General features: G+C 37.7%; 2 protein-coding genes across 3 annotated transcripts; both read left to right on the plus strand.

Moving 5' to 3' along the window:
• The first annotated feature begins 259 nt into the window (after positions 1 to 259).
• Positions 260 to 25184, plus strand: Kr-h1 (Kruppel homolog 1). 2 transcript variants are annotated; one of them, XM_018001750.2, is made up of 4 exons: positions 260 to 1830; positions 20664 to 21415; positions 22230 to 23641; positions 23707 to 25184. In XM_018001750.2, exons 2-4 carry the CDS (start codon positions 20681 to 20683, stop codon positions 24077 to 24079), a joined length of 2520 nt encoding a protein of 839 aa, XP_017857239.2. In that variant the 5' UTR covers positions 260 to 1830; positions 20664 to 20680; the 3' UTR covers positions 24080 to 25184. The 2 variants fall into 2 exon arrangements, with proteins under 2 accessions (XP_017857239.2, XP_089320529.1); XM_089464403.1 differs by lacking the exon at positions 260 to 1830 and adding an exon at positions 17459 to 17602.
• On the plus strand, positions 15912 to 17487 carry LOC108609991 (uncharacterized). The gene has a single exon (XM_018001795.2). The coding sequence runs from the start codon at positions 16662 to 16664 to the stop codon at positions 16950 to 16952; it is 291 nt and encodes a 96-aa protein (XP_017857284.1). The 5' UTR covers positions 15912 to 16661; the 3' UTR covers positions 16953 to 17487.
• Positions 25185 to 25681: the final 497 nt, after the last annotated feature.

The raw sequence follows: 25681 nt of genomic DNA on the forward strand, positions 1-25681 counted from the left end.
GCTGCTGCCTCAAATGCCGGCTTACGCACCCAAACACAGATACAGCAACTCACACGCATGCACAGAAAAATACACACACATACATATATACACACACTCACTCATACTGGCATACACAGCGCTTTCATTCTTCAGTTGACGCTGCCACTGCCACAGTCTCAGTCGCAGTCGCTGCTGCCATTCAATAATAACGTCGACTGCGCAGTCACAGTTGCGTCGCTGCGCTGCCAGCGTGTTGTTCTCGGCAAATTTCGAACGCTGGCCGCCATTTCGTATTTCTCAGCGAGCTGGCGACGCGTCAACACGACAAACGGCAGCGTTTTCTGTTCTTTAAAGAACTTTCAATAGTATTAGAAAGCTTTTAACAAAGCAAAAAGCAAAAAAGCTGCTGTTTAAATAGTTCAACAGAACGAAAAAGAAAAAGAAAACGAATAAAATAATAAACAACGTTATTTGATCTCCTTTGCCTTATTGTTTAGTTTTAATAATTAAAACTAAAGCATAGCCAATCTTAAAGTGTTTTCTTTAACAAACAACAAAAAGTGCAATTCTTAAATCAATTTGTGTTTTTACTATGAACGGTAAATTGTTTATTTAACTAAAGGCTGATAACGAATATATATAAATATTAAAAATATTAAACATATGTAAATTAATCAATGCAAAAAGTGTATCAAATTATTACTTAAAATATAACCTAGAAAAAAAAACGATTAAATATATTACGAAGTGTAAAAACAAAAATCAGAAATACTGATGTGTGTGTGTATATATGTATGTGTGTATATGCATATATAGTATATATAACCTAGGTCAATATTGTTTATAGTGGCGTGTGAATGTGCGCAACAACAAAACGCTAATAGCAGAGCAGTAACAGCAACAACAACAACAACAGCAATCATAGTGCTGCGCAGCTACAAATACACATACAAATAATCAAAAGCAGCAAAGATTATAAATAACACACACATACACTTGAACCTCTGATACGGAAATTCGCCGCAGCAACAGAAACAACAACAACAACAGCAACGAACGCAAATTAAACTTGAAAATCTATATGAAAAAATAATAACTTATAAAATAAATTAGAAACAATCAGCAAATCGTCGCTAAAGCTAAAGCAGCGTCACACACCCACACACGCACACATGCGAACACACGACGGGTTCACTCGCTCTCACGCTCTCGCTCACACAACGATTAAGAACAGTCAACTTTTGGCTGCGTCAACTGCGCTGCTGCTCTGCTCAGCTCGGCTCAGTTCAGCTGCCTACTTCTGCTGCTGCTGCTGCTCAATTCTTATACAATTTTAATATCAAACAGCAACGATCGTTGCGTTCGCTCAGTCAGCGCCGTTGCCTCGCGTAACATAGTTCTGATTCTAACGGGCGCGCACACATACACACACACACGTACGCTCAAAGCAGAATTTGGTAATTTGCTCGAGCGACAAGTGCAGACTTGTTATTCGCCTTCAAAGCAACAGCAAAAGAGTGAGTGAGCAAGATAGAAAGAAAGAGAGAGAGAGAGAGAGAGAGAGAGAGAGACGTTTCACGGCGATTATTTTGTTCATACCTCGCCTCGAGTGCGCAACAGTGAAAAAGTTCTACAAAACACTTGCCGCCCGTCGATTCGCGCGACAACAAGTGTTTTAGCCAAATAAAAAATATAAAATTGCAAATTCAAAATAACAGTACAATCCTCGTGCATATATAATTCAAAAAGAAATAATCTGCAATCAAGCGAGAATTAGGATTTGCCTTTTGGGAATACAGCAAGGAATATTTTACCAATTATTATTGCGGATTTTCATTTAATTTTATGGTAAGTGTTTCTTTACATCAATAATAAATTATATTTTAATTTAAAATAATATTTTATCTTTTTTTATACTAAAAATATAATATAAAATTTAAAAATATAAATATACTTTTTTTCCACGCAAATTTTTGTATGTTAGATTATTTGCAATATTTATATAAATACAATTTTGCAATAAAATTTATATAAAAGTTTATATATATTTATTAATTTTTATATTTTTATAAATTTTTATTTTTATTAATAATAATAATAGTATTTATATTATAAAAAAAATCGAAAAGCTTTTATTTTATAATTTTACACGCGTCGTATACTTAATATATTTTCGAGATAATGTCGGTGAATGAGCAACCCAAAAATTTCACAATATTAGAAATGTTCTAAAATGACGCTTCCAGAAGTATATGTTTATAATATACATACATATATTCCCTTTATAAACACGAAAGTCTAGCTAAGTTCAAGTACTGTCATACGCCAAAATTGCGCATACGCCCCATGATTCGGCAAAAAAATGAGTAGATTGTATAGGAAATCAGTTACATCATGATGAGAAATTTATCTATTTAAATGATTAGACTAATTAGACTTCGGACTAAGCACCCAATCACCCACCCACCCATAAAGTACCACTCATAAAATATCCTATCTCAACTAGATTCCAGATGACTCAACCCTGTGGGGCACTTGAGTCACCGAAATCATCCAAGCCCAATGGGTCTTACAAACTGATTTCAAATGCTTTTCGATAGTGATCAATTGTATATCAAAGGGGTTTCCTAAACCACTGTGACTCATTACCTGCAATCGCATGAGTCACACCCACTTGGCATACATAATAGAGAAGGATCACACGATTCTTTATGTTCGCTAATTACTGATAATGTCATAGATAGAGTACAAACTGACAACAGTAGGCGAAAGACTTTTTATTTATTATCAACATGGGTTAGACAGGGCCCCAGGCGGTCAGTTGACGAACTTTGGCCAGACTTTTGTTGCACTTCGACAATATATAAAGGAAGATTGTTTGAAGAACTATGTGAAGATGGTTGCAAAGGATGGAATATGAGAAAACATTTTATATAATATAATAATATAATATTTAAATATAATATATAAAATATAAAATAAAAATAAATTGCTTGTAGTAGATTCACAAATAATTCAAATCAAAAATATATAAATATGTTCTTAATATATTTATAAACTTGAATTTTAATCTTAACAATTTTAAAAGCACTTTTAACCCTCTGATAAACCTTTTTACATTCTGTGGACAATAAAACATTTATTGCTCACTTTGTACTTATGCAATTTTTATAGCGATAAAAAAAGAGTCCCGTGAATCTATCTAATTTTTGTTATTGTTAAAGTATTTTTGTATTTTATCTATTTGCTAATTTTGTGCCTGAAGGTCAGTAATAGCGTCAACAACGATTCGAAATGCCAAAATAATCTTGGAAATTGATATTTGGGGTATTTATGTGCACAGGAAATTGTATCGATGCGGCCTAGCATACAACGTCTAACTGTTCAGTTATAAAAAAAAAAAAAGCAACTCAGGTCGAACTAAAGTACCAAATTTGCCAGTTGCTGTTGCTGTTGCTGTTATCGTGTTATCGCTATCGACGGGTAACCGATGTGACAGTTGATTTACGTAGGTGCTTGAGTTGCTTTCAGCATTTCAAGCTTGCTGCGCTGGGCTAGCTGCGTTCATTCACGTTCCACCAGGCACACCTGTTGTTATCAGCGCTTTTGGCCAGCATTTGCTTATCGATGCGCTATTTGAATGTATCTCTTCATGCTTCTGCTAAGCTGCGTTTTATGAATGGAAACGTCGAAGCGTCGTGCTCATAAAACCACAATTGATTGAGAGATTACCAATCGCAAGAGAGAGCAAGAGATAACGAGACAGAGAGATGGAGAAAGAGAGATTGAAAAAGAATTTTTAATTCAAATCAGATTATTTCAATTTCACTTCCCTGTTTGCTTTTGTGTATATGTTTGCATACATATATCAGAATTTATAAATTTCTTTTAAGTCCGATATGATATGAAATGTATTTCCTATATATACATATAAGTAAATATTTATGTATGTGTGATATATATCACAGCTCAGCTAAGTGTATTCGGACATTATTGATATACCATATATGACATGAATTGCATTATTTATATAGCTAACTGCATAATTTACCGATATATTTAATATAATTACAATAATTTGTTTCGATTTAGCACTTTTTCAATTATATATCGCAACTAAAGCTAATTTCCTTTTAACGACTTTATCTGTCAACTACTCATTTCAGGTGAATCCCAAATCGTATCTTATTCATGACTTCTGAAAACACCAAATTTCCTATCACTATTGCTATCAAATTAGCTACTTGTATACCTGTGTACCCATTAAAAATGAGCATTTAAGCTATAATGGTTTTGTTAGGATCTTTGCAAATAGAAAGAGGCGTAGCAGGTCGCAAGTTGACAATCTGAATAGAACATGCCTTATAGAAACTATATTTTAGTCAAATAGCATTCTCTACAAGTAGTTACAAAAAATTAAACTATAACTCAGGTTATGCAAGAATGAACTACCCATAACTCATAACAGTTCTATTTACTATTCAGGGTAGCTCATAGTCGGTTACTTCCGATTCGGGTACTCCAACTTTCTTTATGAATTGCAAATCGAAGCATCTTTAAGTTATCGCAAAAAAATAATAATAATAATATCTATTGACTCTCACATAAGAAAATTTCTTAAGCACACACAGAACAACAACGTGAAGAAGAAGCAGAAGAGTCAGAGACCGAGGAAGAGATAAAACGCTCGTTTCTCAAGTGCCAAGCCAATAAATGTTTCTTTTTTGCGCTTCGTTTAGTTAGCATTGAAAGCGAAATTTCATGCCCCAATCAAATAAATATAAATAAATAGCATAAAAATTCCATTTCACTGTGGCTTATCAGTCAAAACTGTTTATTTATATTTTTATTTTTATTTTTATTTTTATTTTTACTTTTTGCTTTGACTTTTTCCCTTGCAATCACTTCGCACAAAATTCCATTAGTTGAAGAGCTTTACAGTTAATTCATAAACTTGTCGCTTATCAAGAATTTGGCATTTGTTTCGGTCATATGAATGAGAATGAGACTCGGAATGAGCTATAATTTCTTCATCGTCTTTTTTCGCTTTATTGGCATAGCATTTGGCAACCCTTTGCCTACCCCATTATATTTTGTATTGCAACATTCACATACTCGCACACACACACACACACACACAGCAAAATATTCAGTTCAGTATCTGACGGATACATTTCGGGCTAAAAAATGATTCTAATACAAAAAGCCGGTTCGCAGACATGCGTAAAAGCTACGTTTGCTTACGTCTGTGTATATGCGTATGTGTGTGTATGTGCTGTATGTGTGTGTGCTCACGCTACCCTCCGGCCGGCGCGATCCGCCATATTTAGAATACCCTGTGAATATTGGAAGGGCTTTATGTAGGGTATATTAGTTTTCAAAGCAAATTTACAGAAATAATTATAGATATCATGTATACAGATATATCGATAACTAATAATCGATTACAGTAACTGTGGTCTCATAACTGTAGTAAGATATACTACAGGGTAACTTCTAGTCGCATTTTTAGCGCAGTATTATTGTCTTTCATAACGTGCTCGTTAGCTAGTTTGTTTTTGTTACTTTTAACGTTCTTGAAAGTTCTTTTCGATTTTTTGTGTTTATCCATGATACTATATAAACATAAATAAGATATCTGTATATAACAATCTTTATATACGTATGTACATGTATGTATGTATAGCTGCTATCCGCACTCGATGTTTTATTTATTTTCATGATATAATATATAAATATGTACATATAACCAAATTTTTTTTTCTGTTGACCTTGGATAACAATTTTGCTCAAGTATTGTTTATATATTTACCTATTTATACATATATATTTATATCTAATTTGCTCGGTCTATATATGTATAGCTTACACCTACAGACAGACAGCCTGTTTATATGTTTAGTTCTTTGTTCTAATTGCCAATTCTGACTAAATGGTGTGAGCTGTTGTCCCCGTCATTCTCTTGATTCATAGTGTTTGTGTATTTTTTTTTTTTTGTGCTCTGTGGTCAGGTTTTTTTCATTATTTATTTTTTTTGAGAATTGTGAAATCGCTGAGTTGTTCTTTATTTTCTATTTATTTATTTTTTTCGTCGCTTAGTAACGGCGCACAAAACTGTTTTGTCACATTAAAAAACTTCCCCTTTCAAGATCTAATGATGTTCAAAATGAAGTCATGTACGAGCTTGTTTATAGCGAAATCTTATACAAGCTGTAAACATGATACATACATACTTACATAATAATAGCTCGTATATAGTTTATACATACATACATACATACATGTATGTATATGCATTATGTACTACTTATTCGAATATTCTACAATATTGTTTACTTTTCTAAAAGTAAATATTCATGCTTATCTCTTAACAATATTTTTATATATTATATACATATTTGTATGTACATACATACATATATAGTTTTTGGTAATTTTATAAAATTATTTATTTAGTTTGTATACCTGTATTTCCAATAATTATTAACCTTGACTGTTCATAAAATCCTTGATTTCCATTGAAGGCCGCCATTTTAAATAATTCTTAGACTATATCGATACCCACATGCATACACACACACTTGAGAGCAAGCCTATGGGCAGCGCCACATTTGAAGCCGTATGCATGCACTGGCGTTGCAGTCGCCATCGCTGCCAACGTCAACGCTGCTGCTGCTGCACATTAATAAAGCAAACGGTGGACTCTGCTTTTGCATGCGCTCGCCCGATTCTCTGCCACTCAGTGTGTGTGTGTGTATGTATGCACATGCAAGTGCTGCTGTCCTTCGTTGGGCCAAACAACAAAAACTGCAAAAACAGAAGAAAGAAAAAAAAAAAGTTTGCCAAGTTCAAGGACAGTTGCAGCGGCGTCGTTGCTTTTTGACGCAGCCGTTTGGCTGTACGCGCCTGCATGGCACAAGCTCTCCGGACTCTCACTCTTACTCGCTCGCCTCACACCCTCTCTCTTTCTCTCTCGACACTATGGCTGGCTCTCCTCGGCAGACTTGCGTTTGTTATGCGCATTTAATTTTCAATTTGCTCGCTGTACCGAACTTCATTTGAAGGCCACATCGCAGTCGCAGCGGCTGCTGCTGCTGCTGCTGCTGCTACTGCTCAAATTCAAGTTCAAGGCGCAGCTGTAGCTGCTGTTTGCTGCGCTCCGCTGCCTATTGCTGTCTCTGTCTTATGCAATTAACATTTGCAAACTTCTAGAAAAGCAATTTAGCTTGTGTTCTTATGCCCGATCGACAGCTAGATAATGCATACATAAACAGTTATGACTTAGGCTTGGTCAGTAATGCTTTTAAGCAGCATTTCTAAAAGCTTTTGCCCTTTGCCAACTCACAGATTCTAATAAAAAACACAAGCTGCGCGCAAGATATTTTTTAGACTCATTCACGAAAGTGAAATGAGTATATTGGTTTTGTGCAATGTCCGTCTTGCTGTCCGTCCGTCTGTCCGTCTGTCCGTCTGTCCGTCTGTCCGTCTGTCCGTATGAACGCAATCTATTTCGGCGCTATTGAAGCTAGAGACTTGAAATTTGGAACACATACTCGTGTATATCTCCGATTTATAAAGTGTTAAAATTTTCCCGATCCGCCCACTAGGGGCGTGGCAAATCGGAAAATGCATTTTCCGATATACCAGAAATCATGTTTGTTGAAGAGCTAGAAAGCTGAAATTTGGTATGTAGGTCCGCGCCAACCACCCAAGATCACAAGCTATGGCGGATATATCTCCGCCCATTAGGGGCGTGGCAAATCGGACAAAACTGTATCTCCTAAAGTTATAAACCTAGAATGCTGAAATTTTGCACGTAAGCTAATGTTTTAATTCTATGAAGATGGGTGAAAAAATTATATATCTACGTCCCTTAGGGGCGTGGCAAATCGGACCTGAAGATATAGTGATTTTTCGAATTCTGCTATATTTTAGGCACTATTGATGCTAGAGATCTGAAATTTGGTATATATACGCGGGTTGATCACCCAAGTCCAACGAGCTATGGTAGATATATGTCCGCCCATAGGGGGCGTGGCAAACCGCAAAAGTTTATATCTCCTACAATTTAAGAGCTAAAAGTTTCAAATTTGGATAGTTAAGTTACTGGTAGCCTCCTCTATCGATGTCCCAAAAATAATTTTTAAGCCTCTTTAGGGGCGTGGCATATCGAAAAATACCCTGTAATTTTCACATTTTTTGAGCGTAAGAATTCAAATTTTGCATTTAGGTAACCGGTTACTCGTTCTAAGAACTGGCTAAAATTGAGGAGTCGACGGCCACTAGGGGCGTGGCAATCGGCATTTACAGTGCCCGTATCGCGACATTTATATGCGTCAGCCATCTATTTATGCATTTGTACATATAAATAAGCTTAATAGATATTCATAATACAAAAGGAAACATTTTTATGAATTTAAAAAAATTTAAAAGAAGCTAAAATAACAAAAATTTGCAATTTACAAAAAAGTGTTTTCCGCGGGATTTGAACTCGCACCCAAATAGCTAAAATAATGGTCGTCGGCGCTTCAGCCTACAGCACCACCGCGTCGTTTCGATCAATAAAAGTTAAAACGAAATCACATTATTGTTATGACGCCACATAGCAAAGAAAAGCCAGAGTGGTGGCTGGAAATTCAAAAACAATGCAAAGACAAATCAATCGCAACGAGATTCTTAGAATATGCTAGAGTACGCATTTATGTGTGCATACATACACACATACAAATGAGCGCGTGTATAAGGCTGGAATGCTTGATGCTATGCGTGCAGACTTACATATATACATATGTATGTATTTGCATATATGTATTTGAGGGCTATTTAAGAAGAAACAAATTTAAACTTATAAAATTATTCGACTAAGAAAATGAAAAGTATTAAGTGCCATTCAGTCAAGCTCGCACCTTCCCAATAAAATATCTATTTTATAAAAAACGAAAAATGTATGAAAAAAAAAAAAAAAACATAGTAGAGGTTCGAACCTCCCTACTCTAACGTTACTTGCGTCGCCCTTAGCACCCGCGCCATTGCTTTGCTCGAGCACTCAGCTGCTAAAATAGAATGGCTTAATAAGAGAGCGTCATCAGACAAAACTACAGTAACGGCTAGAAAGTCCAGAAATCAATCGAAATTCTAAGAATGTGAGAAAAGGCGCGCTTCTGTCTGTACGCATAGAATAGACGATGAGTGTGTGCACATGTACATATAGTAAAATCGCGCTGATCTGCTGCTAGCTTGAAGCCGGTATCCAATATATGGATATAAATACATGTATATTATTAAAAGTCAAAATTGTATAAATTATATACATATGCATGTAATTTGAATGCAATTATGCAATGATCATAGCAATAGCTATCGATGATTTTCCCATTTTAAATGGGATCATGCCCTGTTTTTTGTTGCGCACTAGACTTGAAAATTGCACTATATACTCTGGTTGACAGCGTTTGGGCTGTGAATGAGTCTTCTGCAATCGGTATCGCCCGACTGCAACGTTCTTACTTGTTTTTTTTTTGCGAGGGTTAGCTGTCAAACGACCTGCCAAACAAGTTTTGTCAAAAAAAAAAAAAAAAAAAAAAAAAAAAAAAAAAAAAAAAAAAATAGAATATATGTGTGTATGTGTATACATATCTACATGTAGTTCTATAGCAAACAAACAGGTCTGTGCCAATGTATACACATATGTATGTATGTGTGTATCTACAGGATCTTCCATTGACGCAAAAACATTTTATAGCAGGTTTACATACAGAATAATAAAATTAATACCTAATTGTTGTTAATTTGTTTATTAAAAGATCTTCAATAATTAACAAACCTATATAAAATATATATATATATATATACATATTTATACAATCTGTCACACCCAGCTGCAACGCCTCCAAAAATTCAATCATAATGTTATTTTCATTAGCGGAAGTTCGGGCCCCTTCACTCAACCTCTGCTCCTCACTCTTATAAATATGTACATACATATGTACATATGTATCTCTTATACATGCAAACATCATATGCTTATTTACACATTTAAAAACTTGTTTATTTCTTGCTGTGTAAACCAAAATTCTAGAACCACACCTCGCTTAAAATTTGTAATTTTTGCTTTTGTCAAGTCATAAATATACATTTAATTAAATTATTTAACAATAATGATACGAAATGCTAATTCAATATGTCTGCTACAGTATCTTCACTTCGCTCTCTCTCTCGCTCGCTTCCTCGCTCTCTTCACATCGCTCCCTTACCTTTTTTTGCAGCGAACAAAGAAGAAATTAAATTCGGCACGTATAAAAAAAAAAAAACGCCGAAAGAAAAAAAAAAAACACTTGTGCATGCCGCCTCTTTTTTCGGTATCGAATTATTCATTTTATACATGTGTGTGTGAGTGTGTGTGCATGTATTTATTTTGAGGTTTTCACAAATTTTTGTGTATTGAGTGTGGTTGTTGTTCTTGTTGCGGCGATCCCGACGCAACGACAACGACAACGACAACGACAAAACGAAACAACAACACGATCCCCCAGTTTGGCAGCAGCAGCTGAAATTTCGACTCTGACTGGAAGCTTCACATTTCTTTTTACAAACACACGCACACACATACACATGTATGCATATGTATGCGTATGTATATATACATTGTATATATGTGTGTGTGAACATGTTCACTTTTTTTTCGGATTTCTTTTCTTTACATTTTTCGAAAATACATACGAAAATATAAAATGTATTATCGTCGTCATGAGCTTTTCGTTAGGTTGTTGACCCTTCTGGATGGCGAGCGCGGAATGAGGTTGCTTTGTCGCCGCTTGGACTTACGCTGAGCTATCAAAATGTAAATGAAATTTTCGTAATTTGTAACTGTAATCAACAAAAAATGCCTAGCATATGCACTATTCTAGATTATTTAACAAGCTCTTTGAAATAAGTATGCAATGCAAATTTTGCAACGGTCACACACACATAGATACACACACACACACTCACTCATAGGCATGCACATAGAAGAGCTCGCCCTCCGTCAGAAAACTGCACGGCGCTGTCAGCGTAGACGGCGACAGAAACAGCGACGCGACGCTGACGTCAGCTGCAGACAACATACAAAAGCAGCGATAGCAACGCAATCTCACACTTCGTACACAACGTTCTCTCTCACACTCTCTCGCTTGCATATCGCTCGTGTGCTCGTCGTTTGTCATGAACTTGAACTACACGTGGAGGGCGTGCAAGTGTTTTCGACAGCACATTGCCTGGTGGCTGGCGTTTTTACATTGGTTCTGTGTGCGCGCCCATAAGGAGGCTGTGCATGAGTTTTCAACATCAGCCACAAGCACGCACTGCGCAACTGTCGCAGTGTGTGTGCGTGTGTCTGTTTATGTGAGCTTGTGCAGTGAGTAAGCATGCTGTCTGTAGTTGTTGTTGCTGCTGCTGCTGCTGCCGCTGATTGCAGGCTGAACAGTGGGCGGATGGGAAGGTGACTGGAAAGCGAGGCTGTTAAATGAAAGGGAACCGCTTGCACATGGAGCTGGTGCTGCTACTACCATTGCCATTGCGAAAGTGAAAATTATGAGGGTTGTTTTTTGCTGGCAGCCTTGATTTCCTTTCGCCTTCTACCTTGACATGAAAATATTTAATTTCACCAAACTAACGCAAAAAAAACACAACATTTATAAATACATACATATTTGTATATGTTGAATGTTATTACAATGACAAATGGCGTCAGTGTTGTCGATTATCTATTGGAAAAGTGTAGAGTCATGCTGGAATATTAAAGTTATTATTATATTAATTTGCACACGCGCCGTCTAAAGACGTCCCACCCACCCCCGTCTGCTGTCTAATAGAACACGTTCAGCGCTCAAAACGTAGCGTCGCGTCGTTTTGACCTAGGCCAACCGCTATGTGTATGAATGTATGAGTGTGTAAGTGTGTGTGTGTGGGTATATAATTTGTTGGATTCTTACCCTCTCTCCTTTGCCAACGTCCGTCATTCGTTTGCTCGCTTACTCAAAGGTATGTACGCACGCATACATAGACAATAAATAGGCATGCCTATGAATGTATCTGTGTGTGTTGGTGCTGGTGTCCTCTGCTCCGACGTTGCTGTTTAATCTCATCGTCTAGACCTTCGCAATTTTTATTTGTTTGCGGACACTGGAAGGACAAATCCTTCAGGTGAAAGGCTTAATTACATGAAGGCAAACACTCAATGCAATCAGATTGAGCAAAATTTTAAATTATTATAGATTAGAAATATTAGATATAGAATAGATATTCTAGTTGGAAACATATAATTCTAATCGGAAATCGTATAATTTATTTACATTTGCTACTGATGGAAAGGGTAATTTTTATGTAATTTTCTTCCGAATTCCAAAATGAAACTAAACTTACTTCTTTTATTTAATTTTTCTTCTGAATCGCTCCATAATCAAGCAATATAATAATTTTTCTAGGAATTTCCATTAACTTTTACCAAAAATTCCCAGTCACGCGTTTCTCTCTTAAGTAACATACCGCACGCTTCTGTCTCGTTATCAATATCTTATCGCTCATTTCATTTTTGTTTCTGTTAAAAAATTTCCGCAACAAAAGTTCATTCAATATTCGACAATTTTCGGCTAGACTAAACAAATAATTATATATGCGAATATCTTATCGGAGCAAGAAATGTTCCTATTAGATATTTGTGTAATGGATACGCCAGACATATAGCATAAACAAATCACAGTGGGTGGGAGCGAGAAAGAGACAGCGAAAGAGAAAAAAAGCTTACAATTTGCGTCTATTTAAATGTACATTGACCTCACCAAATAAAAAAAAGAAAACTAAAATAAAAACCATGAACATCGAGCTGTAGCTCCCCATAGCTGTAGCTTCTCATATCTATATATATGTGAGTATCTGTATGTTTATGTATATATACATATATTTACTTGTCTTTCTAGAGGTGTGTGCCTCGATCTCGCACTTACTAATTGCTTGAAATGTCTTTGATTTATGCTTCAAAAGCTATTTGAGATCTTAAGTGGATTTTTTATGGTATGTAGATAAAGATAACATATGTAGGAAAAAGGAATGGGACAAAAACTTTGGAAAAGAAAAATTCAAATGTATTATTATTTATTAAATCTATAAATATAATAATACCAATTACATATAATAAATAAAAATAATTATGTATTTGTATATTTTTTTAAAACATAGAATTTTTATTATAGAAATATGTATTAATCTATAGACTTATAAAAGCTCACATTCCGAATGTTCTGAGTGCAGCTTTCTTTAGATCGCCCTGTTCGCCCCACCTTTTCCCTTTGCTGCATCTCTTGCTGCCTACAACTAACTGTTGTTCGCTTTACTGATCTATCCAACAAACTGATCACGCTCTCTCTATCTCTCTCGCACGCTCGCTTTTGTTGTTGTTTCTTTTTTTCGAGACCAGTTTTAAAGCGTCGCGCTCCATTTCTGAGCTATCCCAACAAAATAACGGTAAACAGCTTGATTTCATATGAAACATGTGTATCTAGCATTTCCCAGCGACAGAGAGAGAGAGAGAAAGAGCGTGAGTGAGAGAGTGTGATTGAAGAGGGGGAGGGCAAATAGATCTCGACGATCATTGACCGAGCTCTTATTGTGCGCTCGTAGTGCTTTTAACCTCATAAATAGATAAAAAGACAAAATGTTTGTTGTTGCTTTTGGGTTTACCTTCAAAGAGACAGAGCGAGAAAGAGAGAGAGAGATAAATACGGATACATACATACGTATTTAATTTTCGTTTCAACAGACACACGAAAATAGTTTTTGTGTCGAATGTTAATGAACTTTTGCGCCAGTTTACGAATTGTGTGAGGCAGAGTCCAACACAAACACAAACACATTAATGCACACAAACAAACAACACAAAACTTGAAAAAGTTTCTTGAACTTGCTTTTAAAAAACGAAAAAAAGAATATTCTTAGTTTTATACATTGGATTTTTCATGCTTTTTAGCGCTTTTCATATTTTGTGTTGTTTTTATATATATTTTGTGCACATTGTATACAAATATATTTAAATACATATATACATTTTTGCTATATATATACACATGTATATATAATTGATTAGAAACCTTTAGCTTATATTAATTATCAGCAGATTTATAGCTACAGCTATTTATAGCAAATTTTTTAATAAAACTCTGACATGATCTTCTTTGACCCCATTTCCCTCACACCCTCTATTGAATCTTCTAAGTGCTCTACACTATTTCAGAGCTGTTGTGCTAGGCCCAGTTTCCAGTTCGTCCAGTCTAGGATCTAATCTAATCAATGAATATACATTTATAATATTGCCTGCAATTAACTTACTATTTTAACTTTATTATTGCTAGTGACTATCTATATCATAAATATATATATGCTCTATTTATGTAGAGTACTACAGTGGTTCCAACGCCAAATCGGACAAGACTATTTATTTATTTCAATAAGTATTTTCTTTAGCAGTAAGTTAACTTTTTACCGTTTTCACATTTTTTCTCAAATCTATTATGTATTAGCCCCCTAAAACAAAAAAAAAATTTTTTAATTTCAAATGGCAACATTTTTTTTATTTTAAAAAACTAACAACAAGTCCGATTTTGAGCTTCAACGCCAAATCGGACAAAAGAAAACTGCAAGAAAAATATCCGTTATTTGGCGGAGATTTTCGTTTTTGTTTTGCTTATTGCGTTTCGTTATGTTCTCAAGCTCATAGGCGTACAGTAACACAAATTATTTTTGCGAAATGGCTCCACGTGGGAAGCAAACTGGTGTTGAGGCACGCCAAATAATATTAAAACTGCATTTTGATGGCAAAACTGTTAGAGAAATAGCAGAGCTGGTCGGAAGAAGCAAATCTACCGTCCATGATATCATAAAAAGGTTTCGGGAAGATGGAAGATTGATTAACAAAAGCCAGGAGGGAAAAAGAAAGCGATTAAACTCAAGGGAGGAGCGGTCGATTATAAGGGAAATTAAGGTTGATCCCTTTAAAACCGCAAAGGAACTAAGGATGTCATTAAAAACAAACTTTGGAAAGGATGTGTGTGATAACACAGTGCGCAATACTTTGCATCGGTATGATTTGCATGGCCGAGTTGCCCAAAAAAAGCCTTATATTAGCCCTAAGAACAAAGCGTTTAGGGTAAAATTCGCGAAAGAGTACTTGCTAAAAACGGATGACTTTTGGAATCATGTTAGTTGGTTGTATATCATATTAAATACCTTTCTTTTTTGCTAATTATCTTATTTAAAGGTGTTGTTTACTGATGAAAGTAAATTTAATTTGCATGGGTCCGATGGTAAGGTGTATGTGTGGCGTAAACCAAATACTGAGTTTGAGCCCAAGAACACAATAGGCACTGTTAAGCATGGAGGAGGTTCAGTCATGGTTTGGGGCTGTATGTCGAGTGCGGGAGTTGGCCATTTGCACTTTATCGATGGCATACTCGATAAATTTGGCTACCTTGATATTTTGAAAAAAAATGTTAAGCAGAGTGCGGAGAAATTGGGGATACTTGAAGACTTTGCTTTCTATCAAGACAACGACCCCAAGCACACTTCAATGCTAGCTAGGCTCTGGCTAATCCATAATTGTCCCAAATTGATCCAAACGCCTGCCCAGAGCCCGGATATAAACGTAATAGAAAATCTGTGGGAAATTTTGGCGAGGAAAGTTTACCAAAACCGGTATAACAATCTGGACCAATTGAAAATGGGATTACTTGCAGCTTGGGACTCCATAGAGCCAGAGATCTGCAAAAAGTTGGTCAAATCAGTTCCCAATCGCTTGCAGGCTGTTGTCGCAAACAAAGGTTTTGCAACAAAATATTAAATATTAAGTTTTTCTCTTATTTTTTATTAAAGTTTTCTTTTGTCCGATTTGGCGTTGAATAAAATTCAGTTGAATTTTTCTTTATCAATATGATTAGATTCCGCATTCGATATGAGTCATACCTGATATATTATGTTTTATATTCTAAATTCGAAAGTACTCAAACACGATTCATAGTCCCATAAATCCAATAAGGAATGCCAACCAATAAATGTCCCGCTCAAGTTTCCCGGTACTTCACATTCCGCTCATTTACAAATTTCCTGCTAAAATGAAAGAAATTTCCCAATTGCTAATGCAGTTGCTTAAATGGGAAATAGCTCAAATAATTACCCAATCAAAATATCCAATTAGGTGCGTTTAGCTCAGTAAGCGCAGAATTTCACTCAAATTTTCCCCCTCAAATGTACCAATTGGAATTGCCCTTTCAAACGTCACTCAAATTAGAAACCACTCAAAAAACTCGCTTTTCCAATTGAATGCGCGCCGCGCACTGTTGGGAAATTTGTTCTTAACATCACAGATCAATGGGACGTTTCACTCATGCTGTTGCTGCTGTTGTTGGTGGTGGTTGCTTTTCGGTCTGGAGTTTGGGTTCTCGACACACTTTTTGGGCAACTCACCCACCAGTCTCCGCTGCACCATCAAACGAACCACTTCGCGTGCGGCAATGTGAACCAACTGCGCAACGTTTCCAACTTCCCTAACTATCAATCAGTGTGTGTGCGTGCGTGTGTGTGTGTATGTGTGTGCGTCTGTTTGTGTTTCATGTGTGTGCGTGCGTGTGCGTGTGTACGAGTGGAGCTCGAAAATGACTGATTTCTCAATGAATGAAATCCTCAGATCATTTAGAAAAATGCGCATGCAACGGTGTTCTGGCCAAGGCAGTCATTTGGTAACCCAACACAATCATCATCATCATCATCACCAACATCTCCACCACCACCACCACCATCATCATCATCAAACGCAGCAGCAACAACAGCAGCAGCCCCCAACATCAACAGGGCAACAGTCCAAAGACCTGAAAAAAATTATCAAAATTTTAAAGAAAAACGTCATCAAGGCGAAAATTACGCGCAAAATGAAAATCGTTGTTTAAGAAAAACGGAGAAAAGTGCAAATTAAAATATTTATTTACCCAATGATCAATAAAAAAATAATTAAAAAAAAAAAACAAAATAAAAATTCAGTAAAGTTATCACATAAAATATTTTATGCCCAATAAGACTAGAACTTAAGACTTATGTAAAAAACTCGGGACTGATTTACACAAAAAGCAAACAGAGTCTGAACTTGCAATTAAACTACCTCAAAAGAAATCGATGAAAAAAGAGTCTGACAAAAGTATCCCAAAATAATAATAATTAAAGTAAAAAGTGTATCTAAATATTAAGCAATATTTAACGCTAAACTACCTCAAATAAAAAACCGAAAGAACTTTGTAATATTAAGACAAAAAGATCTCCAATTTAAACAAATATACATATATTTAAAAAAAAAAAATATGGACTGCATTTAAAAGAAACTTTGGACTTTGGTAACATCAATTAAAACAGACTGCAACATTTTATATTGAAAAAGTAAAATAAAAACAAATAAAACTCACAATGACTGAACGAAGCAATGAGAAAAAGACTTGGTCAGGCAAGCCGAACTGGATTAAGGATGTGCTAAATAAATCCGGAACGGATTTGGTGGATATTACCAAAGCTAAAGCCAAAACGACGCAAAAGAAAACAAATGCAAAAGGTAAAAGAGTACGGAACGTTCAAGAAAGAAGCCGGAAAAACTTTGAACGCCCCCAGCGCTCCCACTCGCCGTGCGCCATTTTGTTTTGGTATACGCAAGTGTGGCGCGTGCCGTAGGATGGGGAAGCTCTATCAAAATAACAAATCAAGAGAGCTGCCAAAAGCCGGTTTTCCGAGCTTTACAAGATGCAAAAATAGAATAAAAAATAATTTCCCCCAAATTTAGGGAAATTTGACGAAACACCCTATTGCGTAGTTCTATCTATATTTTCCTCACACACACTCTCGCTCACTCTCTCTCTCTCAGTCTCGCCCCTTCCGCTTTGTTTACCCCTCAAGCTTATGCGTTTTCTTTTTTCTTTTCGTGAAAACTTAGGCCGGCAATAACAGAAAATTGCGTAGTTCGCAGTTCGTAGGGTGGGTTTTTCCCATGTCATTGTTAAGGGAGCTGCTCCCCCACCCTTTAATGGGTTTTCCCAACCACCCAATAAACCAAAATATTCGTATACGCGGCTACCTTTTGGGCTTTTGCGTTGTTACTCATCAGCGCTTTGTTTCTTCCAAGGAAAATGCGTAATGCAGGTTGTCAAGACCCAAAAGCAAAAAAACAAAAAAATAAAACTAGGGTGGTTCCAGCACACATCCAAAACAGCTCTTAAGCCATCTGGATAGTGTGAAAACCCTTGTCATATGCCTAGCATTGACTATTCAAAGTTCATTGAACACTGAAGAGCTTGAGATTTGCTCTTCAAATTGAATGTCTCCAACAAGTAAAAAAGCTCTAGTCGAGACTGCTCGACTACGAGATCCCCTGAACCCTTGGAGCAATAGATATTTCAATAATTTTTCACGTCTTTCAGCTTACCCAAGAAACACGCACACACATACACACACACACGCACGTACGCACACACAGGCATACATACACACACAAGCACCCACGCATAAACACGCATGGGCTGCAGTGTGCGCTTATTATGAGAACTTAATTGTTTAATAACTTTTTTTATGGACGTACGATCTTCATGAAACTTTCAGATTATATTATAACATGAATATGCATGTAATTGCCAAAGCACAAGTCTCTAGTATTTGAAATACGCTTTTTACAAAAGTGAGGCTGAGGGGGTGAATTTAGAGGTGGGGGGTAAATTTTAACAAAAACCGAAATTGTATAAATTGCATATAAGCATACATTAAAAATTTGGAGACTCTAGCAATAAAGGTGTAGAAGATATAATTTTATAACTGGTTTTCGATAAGGTTTTTTATCGATAAAAAAAGATCGGGATGAGTTATCGATTTTTAATGATAAACTTAATATGCGCGCTGTAATTACGGACATTTTAAAAAAAATTTGAAGTCTCTAGCTCTTATATCTTCTGAAATCGACGCGTTCATACATACGGACAGACGGACAGACGGACAGACGGACGGACGGACAGACGGACAGACGGACAGACAGACGGACAGGGCCAAATCAACTCAGCTCGTCGCCCTGATCAAGAATATATACACTTTGTGGGGTCTGCCACGCCTCCTTCTGCCTGTTACATACATTTCAACAAAACCATTATACCCTGATTTCCCATTGAAAATGGGTTCAGGGTATAATAATGTTTGAGTGGTTATCAATCGAAAGAGCTTAATACGATTTTTTTTTTTTTTTATCATACATTATCGAGTTTTTAATTTGGCTTAGTTTATCTTTACTTTACTTTTTAAAATGTTTTAATCAAGTAAGGTTTAAATTTTTAAACGATTTTATGCTCGTTTTGTTTTCCTAATTCTTAAGTACATTTTTTTTTTTTTTTTATTTTTAATATAATATATAAAAATATTTACGTATATATTTTGCATTATATTTTACATTTGTTATTTTTTATTTGATTTATTTCAATATTTAATTTTTATTAATTTTTGAGAGTCATTTGAGTTATAATTTTTTTTGTGTAATTATTTTTTATACCCTGAACCCATTTTCAATGGGAAATCAGGGTATAATGGTTTTGTTGAAATGTATGTAACAGGGAGAAGGAGGCGTGGCAGACCCCACAAAGTATATATATTCTTGATCAGGGTGACGAGCTGAGTTGATTTGGCCCTGTCCGTCTGTCTGTCCGTCTGTCCGTCTGTCCGTCTGTCCGTATGTATGAACGCGTCGATTTCAGAAGATATAAGAGCTAGAGACTTCAAATTTTTTTTAAAATGTCCGTAATTACAGCGCGCATATCAAGTTTATCATTAAAATTCGATAACTCATCCCGATCTTTTTTTATCGATAAAAAACCTTATCGAAAACCAGTTATAAAATTATATCTTCTACACCTTTATTGCTAGAGTCTCCAAATTTTTAATGTATGCTTATATGCAATTTATACAATTTCGGTTTTTGTTAAAATTTACCCCCCACCCTTAAATTCACCCCCTCACCCTCACTTTTGTAAAAAGCGTATTTCAAATACTAGAGACTTGTGCTTTGGCAATTACATGCATATCCATGTTATAATCATAATCTGAAAGTTTCATGAAGATCGTACGTCCATAAAAAAAGTTATTAAACAATTAAGTTCTCATAGTAAGCGCACACTGCAGCCCATGCGTTTAAGCGTGGGTGCTTGTGTGTGTATGTGTTTGTGTATGTGTGTGTATGTGTTTGTGTATGTGTGTGTGTATGTGTATGTGTGTGTGTATGCGTTTGTGTATGTATGCGTGTGTGTGTGTGTATGTGTGTCTATATGCGTGTGTGTGTATGTATGCCTGCGTGTGTGTGTGTGCGTGTTTCTTGTGTAAGCTGAAAGACGCGAAAAATTATTGAAATATCTATTGCTCCAAGGGTTCAGGGGATCTCGTAGTCGAGCAGTCTCGACTAGAGCTTTCTTACTTGTTTTTTAATATTTTATTTTTACTATTATTTTTTTTTTTTATTATTATTTTTGTTTATATTTAAAAATTAATTTTGTATATGTACATATATTTTGTGTATATTCTATTTTATTTTTACGAAATGAATGCTCACTAATTTATCGTCTCTTCTTCTTCTTCTTCTTGTTCATCTTCAGATTCATCCACAACCAACATGGTCTACTATCCCGCTAATCAGCTGCTCATAAAAACGGAGCAACCCAGTCAGACGCAATTCTGTCTGCAGACGCCGCTCACCGCGACGGGCGGTGGTGGCATTGGTGTGGCGCCACCTGGCGGCCAGCATGAGCACTATGAGCTATTGCAGACGCCTCAGCAGCGACAATTGCAGCAGCAACAACAGCAACAGCAGCAGCAACAACAACAGCTTGCCAGCTATCAATTGGTGCTGCAACAACAACAGCAACAACATGAAAGTATTACAACAACAACAGTTGCAGATGCAACAACAACACAGCAACTGCATCGCATCAAAACAGAATTGCCAGCAGTCTATGGAGCAACAGCAACAACAGCAAACGTTGCTGCTTCGGCGAAAGCAACAATTGCCACGCCCCGCAAACCGAACCCCAACAAGCCGCAATTCAAGTGCGAACAGTGCGGCATGACCTTTGGCAGCAAATCCGCCCACACGTCCCACACGAAGTCGCATGCGAAAAACGCCGATCTTGCCATGGGCCTCAAGTCGGGTGTGGGCGGCAGCAGTACGAGTTCCAGTTCCAGTTCCAGTTCCGCGGGCACAACGCCGCCCATCGAACTGAACGAGGCCGGCCTGCCGCTGGGCATACCAAAGAGTCCGACCATCAAGCCGCTGCCCAACGTTGCCGCCGGCGCCGATCCCTATCAGTGCAATGTGTGCCAAAAGACGTTCGCGGTGCCAGCTCGATTGGTAAGTTGCGGGAGGCTTGGAGAGAGCGTTGAAGAGGGAAGGAGAGGGGGATAGAAGAGGAGCAAAATATAACTAGGGAAAATACATATAACTAGTTAGCCTCATCCCACATGAGTTGGCTGATAGCAGATAGATCTTTAGGAGATGTCCCTTTTTCCAATAGATGATTTACACTCGTAACTCCTGTAATCGTAATCCTGTCATCCACATAAACTTGTGGAAAATGCATGAGATGCAGTCATTGCAGGTAATTCTGCAATCTCAGAATAGATTTTTATGTTCAGCTTCAGCTAATCCAAATAGAAATGTCAATTTCATCCAGAGTTCAACTCTGAAATTGAGCTTTAAATAAATACAATTTTGAGTCTTTTCGCTTCTTTTTCTTTTTTTGGGATTTCTATTTAGCGCACCTGAAACCTCCTCCGAGTCCTTTAGATAATTCTCTAATTCTTTCGCCTAGCTTTTCAGTTCTCCTCTATTCCATTTTCCACTCTGCTGAATAAAATTCACAAATTGAAAAACTGTGGCAATTTAGGACAGACTTTATTTTCTTATTTTTTTTTTAAATTTTTTTAAAATTATATATGCATAGTTTGTAAATTTTCATTTTTGCAGATTTCCCTAGTCTTTGAGCCTTTCATTCACGCAGATTCCAGTCTGATGCGTCAAATTATTTACTGACTTGAACTAGGAGAGAATTTATCTCTTTGCTCGTCTTATAGTTGTCCAATAACAGCATAGTAGATCCATGGGAAACACAAATTTCTCCAAATTTCATTTATATGCCACTAATCCCTACTCCTTATTCCTACAGATTCGCCACTATAGAACGCACACGGGCGAGCGTCCGTTCGAGTGCGAGTTCTGCCACAAGCTGTTCAGTGTGAAGGAGAATCTGCAGGTGCATCGGCGCATCCACACGAAGGAGCGGCCGTACAAGTGCGAGGTGTGCGAGCGGGCGTTCGAGCACTCCGGCAAGCTGCATCGCCACATGCGCATCCATACGGGCGAACGGCCGCACAAGTGTTCCGTGTGCGAGAAGACGTTCATTCAGTCCGGCCAGCTGGTCATCCACATGCGCACGCACACCGGCGAGAAGCCGTACAAGTGCCCGGAGCCGGGCTGCGGCAAGGGATTCACCTGCTCCAAGCAGCTGAAGGTGCACTCGCGCACCCACACGGGCGAGAAGCCCTACCACTGTGACATCTGCTTCCGGGACTTTGGCTACAACCATGTGCTCAAGCTGCATCGCGTCCAGCACTATGGGGCCAAGTGCTACAAGTGCACCATTTGCGACGAGACCTTCAAGAACAAGAAGGAGATGGAGGCGCACATCAAGGGCCACGCCAACGAGCTGCCCGAGGATGAGGTTGAGGCGGCAGCGGCAGCGGCAGCAGCAGCAGCGGCTTCACCTGCTGCAGCATCAACGTCAGTTGCCAGCGGCTCCCCATTGTCCATAGCCAGCAATTCCGAGTGCAGCAACAATTCGCCGCCCAGCTCGCCGCCGGCAGTCAAGAAGCCACGTCAGTCACGTGGCGGCGCTAAGTCCATTTCAGTGGCAGCAGCAGCAGCTGCTGCGCCGCTCTCGCCCAGCTCCGTCTCGTCCACCTACTCGCCAGCCAGCAGTCAGGCCTCCACGCCGCCTCAGTATATGGCCACAACGGATGCACTGAGTCGGGACAGCGGCGTAGCCAGCGCGCAGCTGCTGCCCAGCTATGCGGAGGAGGATTTGCCTACGGACTTGAGCATGCAACAGTCGACGGCAGCAACAGGAGCAGCGCAGCAGCCACAAATGATCTACTATCAGCCGCAGCCGACGTCCAGCTTAGTCGAGCTGCAGCCAACAGCAGCAGGAGCAGGAGCAGCAGCAGCAGCTGCTGGGCTGACTATCAATCCAGCACTGCTCGAAGCAGCGAGCATAGCGAGACGCGATCACGATGAGGTCATTGACAACGATGAGGATGTGCAGCAAGCTGCCTGGCAAATGATGCAGCTGCGACGTGGACATGCGGCCACAGCACAGCCACAGCCACAGCCACAGTCGCAGTCGCAGCACCAGCCCCACCCACAGCCATCAGTTGCATCGCAACCCACTTTACTAGTCAGCGACCTGGCGGCCAACTATGATGACACGCACGAGGCGAATGTGCTGATCGAGCACTTCAAGCGTGGCGATTTGGTGAACCATGGACTGCACAAGGGCTATGTGCCGGTGCCGCTCTATGAGTAAGTCAACCCGAATCCCGTCCTCAACAATAGGTACTAATTATCGTTCCTTTACTCACCCACAGATCATCCCTGCCCAATCCGGATATAGTGCGTCGCGTTGAGGCGGCCATTGGACTGCGTTCGAGCACAGAGTCGCCGGAGCGCAGCTCCTCCCCCGAAAGCGATTCCCTGATGATGGCCGATCGCAATGTGATGACGCTGCCGCTGCGCAAGCGGAAGCATTACATGAATGAGGGCGAGGCCAACAATGGGGGCGGCAGCTGCTCCAACAGTGCTGCCGCAGCAGCTGCAGCAGCAGGTGGCGCGAGCGGAGCTGGAGCTGGCAACGAATCGGCAGGATCAGCGGCGAGTGGGGCTGATGGTGGCACAGGCAACTCCGCTGGCTCCAAGGTGATGCGCATGAGCTCCGTCATCCAGTTTGCCAAGGCCTCGTAGTGGGCGTGGCAGCGGCAATCAATCAGCATAAAGACTGTTCAACAAATTCTAACTGAAATTAGTTTTACTTTAAAATAATATGCATGCACGCACGCTTTGCATAGTTTAACTTTTTTTTTTTTAATTAGCAGCGAGAAATGCCAAAAGTATTATACAAAAGAAGAAGAGTACGAAAGAAATATGTTTTTAAACTAAACTAAAAGAAAAGGAAGAAAAAAATTGATATCCTATTACGTTTACATTGTATCCTTTTTAACTGTGTGGATTTTGTTAAATATTTGTTTTTTGTTTCTCTCCGAAATTTATGTTTTTCTCTTTAAGTCAACAATTGCAGCAATTGGCATTGCAATTCTTTTTCTACAAATCAAATGAGAAACAATGAAATTCAACCATAAACAAACGAGATAAGTGAAGAAAAGGAAAAAGAAAAACAATAATAAGTTACGTTCATAATTGAATACAATTAATTATTTATGCTAATTAAGGCCATATTGGCACGAATGCAGAAGCAACAGCAGCGAAAGCAAAAGCAACAGCAACTAAATACAATTAATTTACATACATACAATACATATAAATAATTCTAAACATACATATTTATAAATGCAATTATATAATTATGTAACTAATGCGCGCCCATCAAAATCACTTTATATTATGATTAAGTACATCATCCAAACAAGCAAACAAAATTTAAATCAATTTGATATGCATTTTATATTTTATATACAAGCAAAGAGAAAACAAAACAAAATTACAAAAAAAAAAAAAAAGAAATATTTGAAACATCAAAATTCACTTTAAATGTAAATCACAAAAATTCAATACACTTTTTTACTATACGGAGAATATTGAACTGATAAGCAAAGAGCAAGCAAGCATAATTAAGTTAAAATTTAACACAACAATATATTAAATTAACAACAAAAACAACAAACAAAGAAAAAAAAAACAAGAAAAGTCGATGTAAAAACGCATATAAAGTGTGCGCCATAAATAATTTTTTGTAAACGCTAAGTAATATACATATAGTTATAAATTGTAGCATGAAATATTACAAGCGCAAGCGAAATAATAATAAAAAATAAATTGCGTAAATATTAAATATGGAAATTTGAAATCTATTTGAAGAGAGCGCCAAATATATTATAACAGTTAACCGCGCCAATTTGAGTAACCATGTCAACGAATTGGGAGAATGGCAATGTTGCAAATTATGGAAAGTTTAGGGAATTCATTCGGACGCGCTTGTAGAAGTTGTAGAACAATAAATATGAATGAAGCATCTAAAAAATTTGCTAAAGGAACGCAACCAACATTTATTTAATAACAACATTTAAAATTTAATCACTACGACGAGCTGAATTAAATCAATTAAAACTTGTAATCCAAGCTACAAAGCAAAAGGGCTAAAAGGCTGCCAATTGGAGCACTCTTCCTACATGTTGGTGAATGGCAATGATCATTTTACAGTCGAGCCATATCGGTCTGCTAATTAACATGCGGGCTGTCAATTGGAGCAGGGCTTTTAACATGCCTGTGAATGAATGCCAATGTATGTGGATGGCCTTTGTAAATTGCGCGGGCATCTGTAATATTTAA

This window comes from Drosophila arizonae, chromosome 3, assembly GCF_054131065.1.
Source record: "Drosophila arizonae isolate 15081-1271.41 chromosome 3, UAZ_ARI_1.0, whole genome shotgun sequence".
In the NCBI taxonomy this organism is placed as follows: domain Eukaryota; kingdom Metazoa; phylum Arthropoda; class Insecta; order Diptera; family Drosophilidae; genus Drosophila; species Drosophila arizonae.

Coding starts and splice junctions, on each gene's coding strand:
- LOC108609991 (XM_018001795.2), top strand. CDS start 16,662: ATGACTGATTTCTCAATGAATGAAATCCTCAGATCATTTAGAAAAATG.
- Kr-h1 (XM_089464403.1), top strand. CDS start 17,461: ATGACTGAACGAAGCAATGAGAAAAAGACTTGGTCAGGCAAGCCGAAC. Junction 17,603..20,663: donor AAAGAAAACAAATGCAAAAG/GTAAAAGAGTAC, acceptor GTTCATCTTCAG/ATTCATCCACAACCAACATG. Junction 23,642..23,706: donor GTGCCGGTGCCGCTCTATGA/GTAAGTCAACCC, acceptor ACTCACCCACAG/ATCATCCCTGCCCAATCCGG.